Source organism: Vanacampus margaritifer, chromosome 1 (assembly GCF_051991255.1).
Source record: "Vanacampus margaritifer isolate UIUO_Vmar chromosome 1, RoL_Vmar_1.0, whole genome shotgun sequence".
In the NCBI taxonomy this organism is placed as follows: Eukaryota; Metazoa; Chordata; class Actinopteri; order Syngnathiformes; family Syngnathidae; genus Vanacampus; species Vanacampus margaritifer.
In genome coordinates, this window is record NC_135432.1 from 1,328,862 (window position 1) to 1,340,769 (window position 11,908).

The window sequence follows — 11,908 nt, forward strand, 5'->3', positions numbered from 1 at the left end:
TACGTTTGTGGGAGAAAATGAGTTCAATATTGGTGCCGATTGATCACAGTTTTTGGACATCATTAACAATATTTTTTTGAAAGTCAAATTGCATCCGGTCCTCGCTCTGACGTGTCGACATGGAGAGAGGAACGATCTCCGTCTGTTCTTAAGTCGTTGTCAGCCACTCGCTGCCACCTGCAGGACCGGAAGGTAACATGAGTCAACGCTTTTGAAGAATTTCAATAAATGCCCTTTCCGGCTCTCTGGGCCCGAGTAAGCGGCACCACACACACACACACAAAGGGGATCTCCTCGCACCTAAGCACGCACACCTCCGTTACACACGCACCAGCGCCACCAGCCGTGGCCGCCTTCGGGCTCAGCCATCTGCCGCCCGCCACTCTGCCCTGCCCGCCTCCTTAACATATGCGGCCCTTGCCCTGGGTGAGGTGGCGCGGGCACTGGCCTCGGCCTCAGCCAAGGGGCGAGGGGGGAGGGGAGGGGGGGGGGGGGGACTTGCAAGAGTGCATATGGCGCACGTGAAGGTGGTGAAGAAAATGGAGACAAATGAAGGATTAGTTAAATCTGCGTTTCCCGCTCGGTCTCCCCCATATGGCGCTTTTCCGTGTGACCAGCAAGGTCACGGCCCGCAAAGGACTAGCGAGGCCGCAAGCGACGCAGTGAACAGTGGGGTGGGGGGAAGGGGGGATGGCGCTTTGGCAAGCGGGGGGGTTCCCTTGGTCAATGAGGCCGGCACTGTCACCGAGACGCCGTTGTGACACGGCGCCTCGGGGCATCGGCAGCAACAAAAGGCAGGTGTGCGCCACTTTCATCTGCTCGTCATCCCGCAAATGACACCGACTTTTGTTTCATGGCTAACATTAATTACATCCACTTTTCTAAAGTCCTTTGCTCCATTTTTCATGGGGCTTCTTTCGCATGCGTGTGCGGCGCCACTCTGCTATTCTCTTTCTTCCACCGAGGACCTCTTTACCCGTTCCAGGAAAGCATCAAGTGTGGAGTTTGTTAGTGAACCCGTTGGGGAATTGGGTCCAAAAATACACTCACAAATTCACAAAAACCTCTGCATACATGCAAGGTCCCAAAAAAACCTCCCATCTGTCACCTCCATCATCTTCTGATGGCGCCGGCAAATGCACAATGTGAGTGTCGGCGTGTGTGATTAAATAAATCATGCTGACCTTTCTTGTGACCTTTATCCGACCTTACAAGACCCGCTCACATGAAATTCTCCTTCATCTGACTTTTCCCACATCTGTCACATTCTCACACGAGGAAATTCTAAAAGCAGCAACCAGCAGGATGGATTCTCAAAACGTGGGAGTCTCATCAGCTTCCTGCGTTTTGGCTGCGCGCGTTGTGCAAAGCGCATCGGATAGATCTGCGCCTGCGTTTATGCAGTTGCTGTGTGTGTGCGCGTGTGTGATCTTTCAAATCTTCAGGTTCAAACGACCACTCGCACCACGCCTTGCCACTGAACTCCCCAAGAGGTCGCTGAGAAGCCAGTGTGTGTGCGTGAGCCCATATCCTGATCTCCTGCTCTAATACCCTGAGGACCTTTGGTTCCTTAACTGCAGGAGCTCAGAAGAAACACACACACAAACACCTTCAAAGATCTCACATCAATCGCTCGAACCTCTTGAAGTCTTGAAGAACCAGCACCTCGGGTGAAAGGTCAACACACCTGCAGTGTGACAATCAATCAGCGTGCGGGGATGAAGGCAGAATTGAGGATGAGTGGCAGGGAGGAAGTGACGGCATGGAACAGCGAGTGACGATTTTGTTGATTCCAGAAGCAGGTGACGATTACGTAAGAAGTCTCGTCAAGTCAGGTTTGGAATTGGGATGGCCTCGAAGAAAGAATTTGATGAAGGAACCTTGAGCGGGACAGATGCAGACAAACCTCGACGTGAACGTGTCGCTCAGGAACTCCAGCTAGGACCATACTCAATTCTATATGAGAGCATCAAGGCCTATATGACAAAATACGCGTGACAAATACAGGTTCGAAGTACAGGATCTAAGAGTGACAAATACGGGATTATAATGAGCCGGGCCAAAATGTCGTCACAATATGTCCAGCATGGAGCTTCAGAAGTGCTCAGCATACAAACCATTCATGAAGAATCTAAATAATTATAAATTCATTTGGCAATTGACTAGTCAGTTGACTAGCGTAATCAAATAAACGTTGCACCCAATCGAACCGAATCTTAATCCTACTGAATCGAACTGAACCGAATGGCTACGTTGAAGGCAGCACAGGTTGTGTTTGAGCAATAAACATAACTACTTGCATTAACTCATTCACTGCCATTGACGGCTAGAGACGTCAAAAATTTAAACATTTTTTTCCCCACTTTTGGTAACAAGAGTATGAAAACCTAGAAAAAAAATATTATAAATTTTGACAGATACAAAATTTGTGATTAATAGTTAACAAGTAAAGTAATGTGATTAATTACAATTAAAAATTGTAATCGCCTGATGGGCCTAATTTAAAAATAAAATAAGGGGTGTTTAATTGTAATTAATCGCATGATAATTTTTATGTGTTATAAATGTACAATAAAAAAAATCAAGGTTTTCATAAAAAAAATTAAGTGTTTTTTTTTTTAACTAAGTCACATGAATTTTTGACGTCTATAGTCGTCAATGGCAGTGAATGAGTTAAAGTAAAGCATTTAATTAATGTTCGCATATGACATTTCGAATCTTTGTTCATGTCAAAATATTGGGGTCATTTTAAATGATGCAAGTAATTATCTGATTAGAAAAAGAGGAGGATGAACATGTGCAGCGGGTCCGAAAATGTTGAAGACGTCCTCATAACATTCATTTTCAAAAGAATGAACACATAACTGGTGCTCTTCAACTTTGGCGGGGGGAATGTTGATAAAAAAAAAAAAGCCTTTTTAATTAAGCGATTTACGGGGATTCATCAAAATTCTAAGATGTGATTGATCTGAAATGATCGTTTGACAGCTCATATATATATATACGGTATGTCTGCGATACGGTGAACTCGCAAAAAGTGAACTGTATGTCTGCATGTCGCACCAAAACAAGAACGGAAGCATCACGGTGGTGTTTGTGCTCCAAATACTTCTGCAAAGTGGAGCTTTACCGCCATTCTAAGTCTTCGTGGGCTTCACATAACTCGTATCTTCTTGATTTTTGTTCCTGGAGATGACAGAAGCTTGAAGTGCGGATGATAACGGCAGGTTCGTCTTGCGGCCGTTTCAATGCCAACGTTGTGGAGTTGCGCTTGACTGCTCGGCCCGCGCGGACTCCACAGCAGAGAGGCTTATCTCGGGACGCTTGCTGTTTGCTTGCGTGTGATGTCGGACCAGTTCCCGTAATGCTTCCTGGGCTGGGTTCGCTGATAAGCTTTGGGATGTGGAGATGTGCAGGTAGCAACACAAACAAAAAAAAGTCTGCCTTGGTTGAAATCGGAGCCCGTTTGTCTGTGATGTTCTTCTTTAGCTTGTCGGCCTCCCTGAGCAGCGACCGGAGCAGCGAGCCACCCAAACATTTGGAAACTGGGACGAGGAGGAAGAGGGGATGGAGAGAAAAAAAAGAGGGCTGGGGGAGAAAACGGATGGAGTGCAAAGAAAGCAGGACGGCGGAGGAGCGGCAGCACTTAGGAAGGCACAAAACGGAAAGAAGTGAAAGGCGAGCCAGTGCATGGAAGCAAACGAAAGTGTTGGACCGAACCATGAGAGGAACGTTGAGGCCACCTCTCCTCGCTCTCCTTCTCCTCTCGTCCCTCCTCTTCTCCCCGCGAGAATCTGCATTTTTCTTCCTTCTTTAGATGTGGCGCGCTTTCATGCCCACACAAAGACGAGCCGTACCTGGCACACGAGGGCGTGAAGGAGCTGGCACAAAGCTTTGCGTGCACCTCGCACACGCACGCACACGCACGCGCGCACACACACACACACACACACACACACACTCACCTGCCTGGAACAGAGTGCTCCATTTGTCAAAAACTGCTACACACACACAGATCATCTTACAAGCATCAATTAACAACAGGCCTACTGAATTGTACGATGGATATGATTATTACCCTGACGGATTATTTTGTGGTCCTGCATCACATCGCAAAGTACATCGGGCCACTAGTTGCCGGTGCGTCCACAAGTTTTTTTAAACATTTCATCAGTTGTGTAACGTGAGGGTTGGTTGGTGGTTAATGGAACTCTTTTTATAAAATGAGAAGATGGAGACGGATTTCTTCGGCAACAACGCTTGTTTACTCGTCACACACGAAGCTACGGCGACACTTCCTGAACACCGATCAGCTGACCAACGCTAACCAATCAGGAGCTAGCAAACTAGGCAAATGCAAGTGAATGGGGCACCGCACTCGTGCTAGTTTTAGACCGCAAGGTCACGTGACTTCAGCAGCTCGAGCCGACAGGAGGTCCAAATGAAGCCGGCTCATTGACGAGCAATGCAAGTCGTGCTTGTTTTCTTCTCGTGTGTCTCCGGGAAAAAACATGGCGAGTAAACACAGCTGTTATGGAACTTGCAGAAACGACACGACGACCGTCCACGTATGAAGGACGCGTTCTTTATTCCTTTTGCGAAGCCAGAAATTCAGAGGGATGAATGTGAACGCGGATCAACTCGTGCGGACGTCCAAAATGGCAGCTGAAGGAGATGGCGCGAGTGTCGGATGGCTGAAAAAGAGCCCGCCTCATCCAGGGATCACGTTTTTTGTTTCTCCCCCTCAAAACATCGTCCTACGCAACTGACACATTCTCCGCTTTCAACAAGCTATCCTTCCTTTTCCTGTCCGTCACATCTGCTTGTCTTTGATAGTTGTTGGGGTTCAATTGTTTTTGCTTTTTTTGCGTGTGTAGCGATGGCAATTCTACTCGGAAATTTTTGGGCACAAGCAACAAAACTGCCGACACCTCCATTCTTTCCCGCTGATAAACTCGTTTCCTTCATTCAGAAAAAGGCCCTACGGATACATTTGTATCCATGTCACAAAAGGCAAAGCCATCCAAAATCAGGCGGTAAGCAAGAAAGGTCCAAACAACAGCGGCCATTTTAGCATTTTTCCTCATCATTCATTATGATGGTCCGGCAGTCGGGTTCATGCCAAACGGCAAATAAATTAAAAAAAAGACGCTTACCTCTTTGCGAGGACGGTGGCCGGCATGGCTTCCACAAAATGTTGACTACAAATGAAGGTGGAAGGCTTCACTTTGCTGGCGTTGATTGAACGTGAGCGTGTTCTTCCACATGTGTAGCGGTCAATTTGGCGCCGGGCTCATCATTCTCGGACACAATTAGTAGATTTGGAGCCGTCAACATCTCGCTAGTTGTTTACGTGCGTCTCGCATGACTGGCCGGCCCAGTTTGACCCGCGTCGCGAGACTCATGAATATTAATGACATGTGGTGACGTAGATTCGACGTAGATTCAACACGTTAATGTAGCTACTTGTATATATACAAAAAATACAAATGTGTAAATAATAATTTTAGAAAGTAAATATATGTTTTAACAAACGAACTTGAATCTTGCTCATTTCTGAACCTTCCAGTTCCATCAAGAGAGAGTGACGTGAAAGTTTGCCGTCCGTCCGTGCACGTGGACTGTACACCATTGAAGTTGAATGCGCGTCATTGGCGATGACATCCAATTTGTCGGTCGTTTCAATGAATTGTGGCACTTAAGGAAACGTTATTTTGTGATCACAAAGCTTTAATTGCTTGTTTTCATTTGGGATCAAAAGTACTGATGTCATCATCGCTTGCGCTTGAAACCAAAGTGATGCGCAACAGCTGCAGCGGTAAACAAGTGCACGCTAAAGAAACCGGTGGCAACAAACAATCACGAGAAGGTAATTGATACGCACATGAGTGCACACACGCACACACCGAATGTTGCAATTAGTTTGTTTTAAAGCAACCAAATAACAGTGATTTGAGCACCACCGCATCCATAACAATTTGCCCCTGGAGGGAGTGCACCATTTCAACACCATCTATTCAAACACATAATCGCATATGTGCACGCACACACACACACACGCACACACACGCACGCACACACACACACACACACACACACAGAGTCGTGCCACCATTAAATGTACTTGAGATCGGCAGAGAGCGGCTGTCTCAATTATTACTCACAGAATTATTATCCGTCATCATTAAGCGAGGTGCCAAATAAAAGGCTTGGTTTGCAAATGGATAAGAAGAGATGAGGAAAAATGTTGGATTGTTTGAGTGTCAAAGAAATTTGCATCCAGATGTGAGAACCTGCCAACCAACGTTCCTCGTGTCCGGCTATCGTCCTTTCCTCTCATGTCTGTCTGCACAACTATTTGGCAAGTAACATCTGCAGTTACAAGCTAAAACAAAATATTAAAAAATATATATTAAGGTACCAATCCGAGATTAAGCAAAAGAAAAATAAGAATGGACTTTTGCCAGCACTGCTTGTTGTGCACGGTCCCTTCAAATGTCACCCAAACCGACACTTTCAAATAGGTAAGACCTATTTCAAAATCAATAACTCTTACCAGCATAAAATGTGTGAGTGTTTGTGACTTGGTGCGTTTTATGATGTCATCTTTTGATTCCTTGTCCAGGAGGCCGCATCAGGAAGCCCGGACGAGTCCAGAAAAAAAAAGAAAAGGAAGCCCGGACGACTCCAGAAAAGAAAAGAAAAGGAAGCCCGGACGACTCCGGAAAAAAAAAGAAAAGGAAGACCGGACGACTCTGTGGCCGCCTGCCAAGAAGGTGCGTGCGCGTCTCCTGGAAGCCCTCAAGGCAGCGGGCAGACAAAATGTCAGATGGACCCTCTACAGACTGACGAGGAGACGAGGGATTGAGTACGAGGGAGGCCAAAGTTGAGGACAAAAAGACACAATTGGAGCCGCGGGGTGGCCTTCATTCAGGGTTGTCAAATATCATCATCCAGCTATTGACATTTTCTCATTTTTTTCTATACTTATCCCGAGAAGATGGCACAATATAGTGCGCTTTATGATTGTGTTGTTTGTTGTCCACAAGGTGGGACCTAATAGGTGTCTCCTGCTTCAACCAATACGTGAAGGGCTCTTTAGGGGTCTTTAGGGGTCTGAAGGCATTCGAGCAAATCATTCAACTGTATTATAAAAGTTGCATTTGTGTTTCAGCTGTCAAATTCAAGTCAATGTGTGTGTTTTCTTTGTGAAAACGTCATTTCCATGTGCTGTGATATTCCTCAAAGGTTCTGCAGATTTGGATCTTACAAGGACATGATCTGTCAGTATAGGCCTAAAGAAGGACAATCGCAATCTTTATGAGCATAACAGCACTTTGCTCGTGCAGGCCACTTCCACAGACAGCACACACTTACTTCCCTTGTCAAATAATAATACAGAGTAGCTTTCAGGTAACTCGGCAGGTAACTTAGAATTAGCAGTAAGAGCAAGTGTGTAATTAGATGAGTTGTCATTCATCTGAAATCGAATGCATAATTCAAACCGCATTAGAAAGGAATGAAGTAGCTGCGGCAAAAGCATCCTACACTGCAATTATGTTCGTCGCATCTCCTAATGGCTGCGAGGACTCAGTCCAAATGTGTTCATCTGTTGAATTTTAGCCACGGTTCACCTCACTCGGTCTCTGTCACGCAGCACAAACACACAAGCTCACAAAAGCGGCAAGAGGGAGCGTAGAGGGACATCAAGTGGACCGAGAAAATGCTCTCGCCGTCCTCTTTTGCAACTTTTACCAAAATGTTTTTACCACTTTATGTGATTGTGCACTCTTAATCGTGTGCCTCGCCTGCCATGCAAACAAAAAAAGGTAACTTTAGATGTGTAAACTAGGTATTCAGAAGGCTTTAATTAAACTTGCAAACGAAATCTTTTTTTTGGGGTGGGAGGGAGATTTGGATTTATATTGCGTGTTCTTTTAGCGACATCCTGTGGTTACTGTTAGTAACTACATCTGAAAAAATCTCAGACGCCACTGTTTGGGAAAGTAAATAAATTAATAAATCACCACATTCGTTTGAACAAATACGCTCCAAAGGTTTTCTAAGAGAATAAAATTCACTCCCTAACAATGCACTAATGCAATCAAAAGAAGAGACAAAATAAAATAAATGGACTTTACGACAAATGAAAATTCGGTTGGGAATAAAACTTGCAGTTTAGTGTGAACTCAAGTAAACATACACTCTTGATATATATTTGTCCTTTTGATGTTAAATCTGACAGTTTGCAAATCACAGCCCATCACGCGTGTTTTGAAGCGGTTCTGGTGTTATGTTAAATGCATAACGGAGAATGGACTTGGAGTCATGTAATTGCTGAGCTTTCTTGGTTTTATTTTGTCATTTTGAATTGAAATTGTGGATTGAATTGAGATTTCCATTACAATATTTTATGTTGATCCATGGCTTTATCTGAACAGTTTTGGAGGCTCGTCCTTCAAACAGGGAGTGAAGTGCAGATATGAAATGGACAGAGACAGGAAACAAGAAAAATAACGCAATGCAAAAATAGGCAATCTTCATGAAAATGTTAAATGACATCAACAGGACATTAGAAAAAATGGAAATAAGGGGGAAATAGCTTGTGTTTTCAAATTGTGTGCCAGATGTTAAAGCAAGAGGACAGTTCAGATGGATGGATTTACAGTATTTATTGTAGTTCGTACGTTATTCGCACTCCAAACCAGTAGATGGCGGTAACTTTTTTAAACGTCATTTTCCAACAACTGCTAAACACCAAAAGAAGAAAACAGGAAGCGTTCAGAGTTTGCTACTGAAACAAGTGTTCATTTCTCGGGATTTTCATTTGTTTGTTTGAGTAGTTTTCCCGATGGTTCCACTCGTGTAGACATGCGGCCAGGGTACTGACGTTTTCCGACATTCTTGTCGACATCGCTTTTTCGACGTGTTATATGCGTACGTTTGACATCTAACACTACGAATCGGACGCTTTAGCTTCCTGCTTGGATGATGCGTGTTCTCTGTTCTGCTTCTGATGAATACGACGGTTGTGCCGAGTGCTAGCTTGTCGTGACTTGCTAGCTTGGCTCGATCCTGCTAACCGCCGGTTAGCAGCCGGCCAGCATGGAGGAGCGAAAGCTGAAGAGGAAAATCCCCAGGACCCCCACAACGCCAGCGGTGACGGTGGCAACAGCGACTCCCACAAGCGCTTCTGTTCGGAAAGTCAGTGCTTCCGCCGGGGGGAAACATGTCGGCGCGGGCCCCCAGTCCAGCCAGAAGAGCAAGAATAAAAGGTAGCGGCAACATGTGGTCACCATTCACGAGTTCATACTTTCATTGGAAGGTGTCGCATACTATATACAGCCTAGTCATTTGATGTTAACTTGGCTGCACCGCTTCAATGAGAGCATTCGTGATGTAAATAAGGTGGTGCTTTCCCTGTTTGTTTGTTTTTGTTTTCTACAGCCAAACAATAAACGCTGCAAAGATGAAATGGAAAATACACACTAAATTTTAATTGGAAGAACACTGGCATGTAATCATTTTTTTGACATGCCTGCTTTAAGGTGTTTTGTTTTGTTTTTTTGTAACAGGGGACTTCGTGACAAATCAAAGTATCAGATGCGTTCCGGTGTTCGCCCCAGCCCAAATGCGACCCAGGCAGCACCCATCATCCAGCACTCGTTCTTGACTGATGTCTCTGACGTGCAGGAGATGGAGAATGGACTCCTCAGCCTTCTCAACGACTTCCACTCAGGGAAACTGCAAGCGTTTGGTGAGCTGATTTAAAAAAAATAAAATCATGTCCTCATATTGGAATTGGACCTATTCGGCTTCATTGCCACTCCAGGTCAATGCACCCTTATCTGATTTAGTGCCCTGTTGCCGGTCTGGGGGTTTGTGAAAATTTAAAAAATATTTTTTCTAGGGTTGTTAAAGCTGCATTTTGGAAATGTGCGTGTGTAATGAACACTAGGCCAAAAGACATGAACAAAAAAAAAAAAATCTGATCATGTATGCACTAAACCGTAGTTGTGACCTGCAATATGAATTAGTAAGCTATACAAAAGAGTTTTACAAAGCCTTCTTTTGTCTTGTCTGCCCAGGTAATGAATGTTCCATTGGACAGATGGAGCATGTGCGGGAGATGCAGGAAAAGTTGGCCCGCTTGCACTTTGACCTGTACGGCGAGGAGGATGAGATGCAAGAGGACCAGAAAAAAACAGCCCGGGACACCAACATGGACAAATTGCTTCTGAATGTAAGACGTTTCACATTTCCTCACACAGAAAAGTCTTGGATCTTGCGTTGTTGTTTTCGCAATCTTTTCCTCAGTAGTAATTTTGATGTAGAAAAATGGTTAGTAGATTTGCTTACATTCCATTTTGGTTTAAGATGGCAGGTTCCTGCTATTACTCCAGTGGAAGTCACACGACTTGCCACTTATATTGTCTACGAAGATTATTCACCCCCATCATTTATTTTTAAATTAGATTTTACAGCCCTATTCCAAATTTGATGAAATAGTTTCCCTCAAAAGTCTTTTTGCAATACCCATCATAAACGGCTTGAACATTCATGTGCAGACACTTGAAAATTGTTTGTGTTCTAAAAAAGGTCATTCTAATTTTCCTTTTCAGCTGGAGGAGTTGAGTTCATCCATGTATCCTTGTTGACGTCTGCAAGACTTGATGCGAGATGATGTCAATGATACCACTTTTAAGAATCCAAATGTGCTTTTGTTCTCCCTGAACTGGCCTTTGCAGCCAGAAACTGAATCTGACCGACAGCCAAGAGATTCCGAGGTCTGCCAGCGTGTGACTGCCTCTCTGCCAATTGTTGCAGGAGACCCGCTTGTTGCCCACCAGATGCAAAAGCAACGTTTCATGCACCTAATGTGGATGCTGCCAATGTCATCTTTAACTAAACATCAAGATCCTGCTAGTTTAGGCACTAACATTGATCAACACCATCGATTGTTGCTGTTACAGTAAGTTCTAACCAAAGTCATTTGAATAACAAATTGTTTTGCTGCAAACAATATTGGATCACTCTGTTGCACTTTATATGATCAGATCAATCCGTGTATAATCAAACGCAAATATTAAAGTGTGGTTATCTTGCAAAAAAGAACACGTTGAACCCCTTTTAGCCTCAAGACTAGATGGCTTGTGTCCACATGTGTTGTCCGTGTGGCTGCAAGTAGTCCGGTAACCCAAATGCTAACTTCACAACCACGCATTCATTTTTTTAATGTGGTCATTGAAGCTTTATTGATTTAAATGAATTGTCTACTTCTCTGTCTGTGAATTGTAATCATGAATCACTTGCTGCTTTGTTTGTCAGTCAGCCAATGTTGATGGGATGGATTCTCTTTACAGCTTGAGCTGTGGAAAATGTATGCTGATTTTTTTTCTTCTTCTTTTGAAATAAAAAGTGTGAATTGCAAGTTTTCTCAAAAACATTCTGTAGCTTATAGTCAACTAGCGTTCATTTGTACTAGCCGACCAATGTTCCATGTTCAGGTGTGTCGCTGGGAATGATCCCATTTAATTCCATTGGTCCATTTATTTATGACATAACGAATCTTTTGTTCATCTATGGCAGCAATGCAGGAGTCCCTAACACCAATTTGCAAAGGGTATCATTTATCCACTTTTTGTAGCATTTCTGTTTTTATCGGACATTTGTCAATACATGCCTTGGCTCAGTTTAGGTTGGGAAACGTTGCAGTGTACTGCATTTCAATTTGGATTTCATCAGACGTTCACCAAGCGCCATCTTGTGTCTTGAACATGAAACTACACCATAAATGGTTGAACCAATCACAAACGTAATCACACGCCCGCAATAGCTTTATAATAGCCTTTTAAAAGTCAACACTGTATAAGAAAAGACAGCTGGGGTGGGTGAAACAAACAAATAT

General features: G+C 44.1%; 1 protein-coding gene across 1 annotated transcript; it reads left to right on the top strand.

The window, feature by feature from the left end:
• Positions 1 to 8,750: 8,750 nt before the first annotated feature.
• ccdc28a (coiled-coil domain containing 28A) lies at positions 8,751 to 11,431 on the top strand. Its single transcript, XM_077555170.1, has 5 exons — positions 8,751 to 9,275; positions 9,576 to 9,757; positions 10,089 to 10,243; positions 10,623 to 10,645; positions 10,749 to 11,431. The coding sequence occupies exons 1-5, from the start codon at positions 9,106 to 9,108 to the stop codon at positions 10,801 to 10,803; spliced, it is 585 nt and encodes a 194-aa protein (XP_077411296.1). The 5' UTR covers positions 8,751 to 9,105; the 3' UTR covers positions 10,804 to 11,431.
• Positions 11,432 to 11,908: the final 477 nt, after the last annotated feature.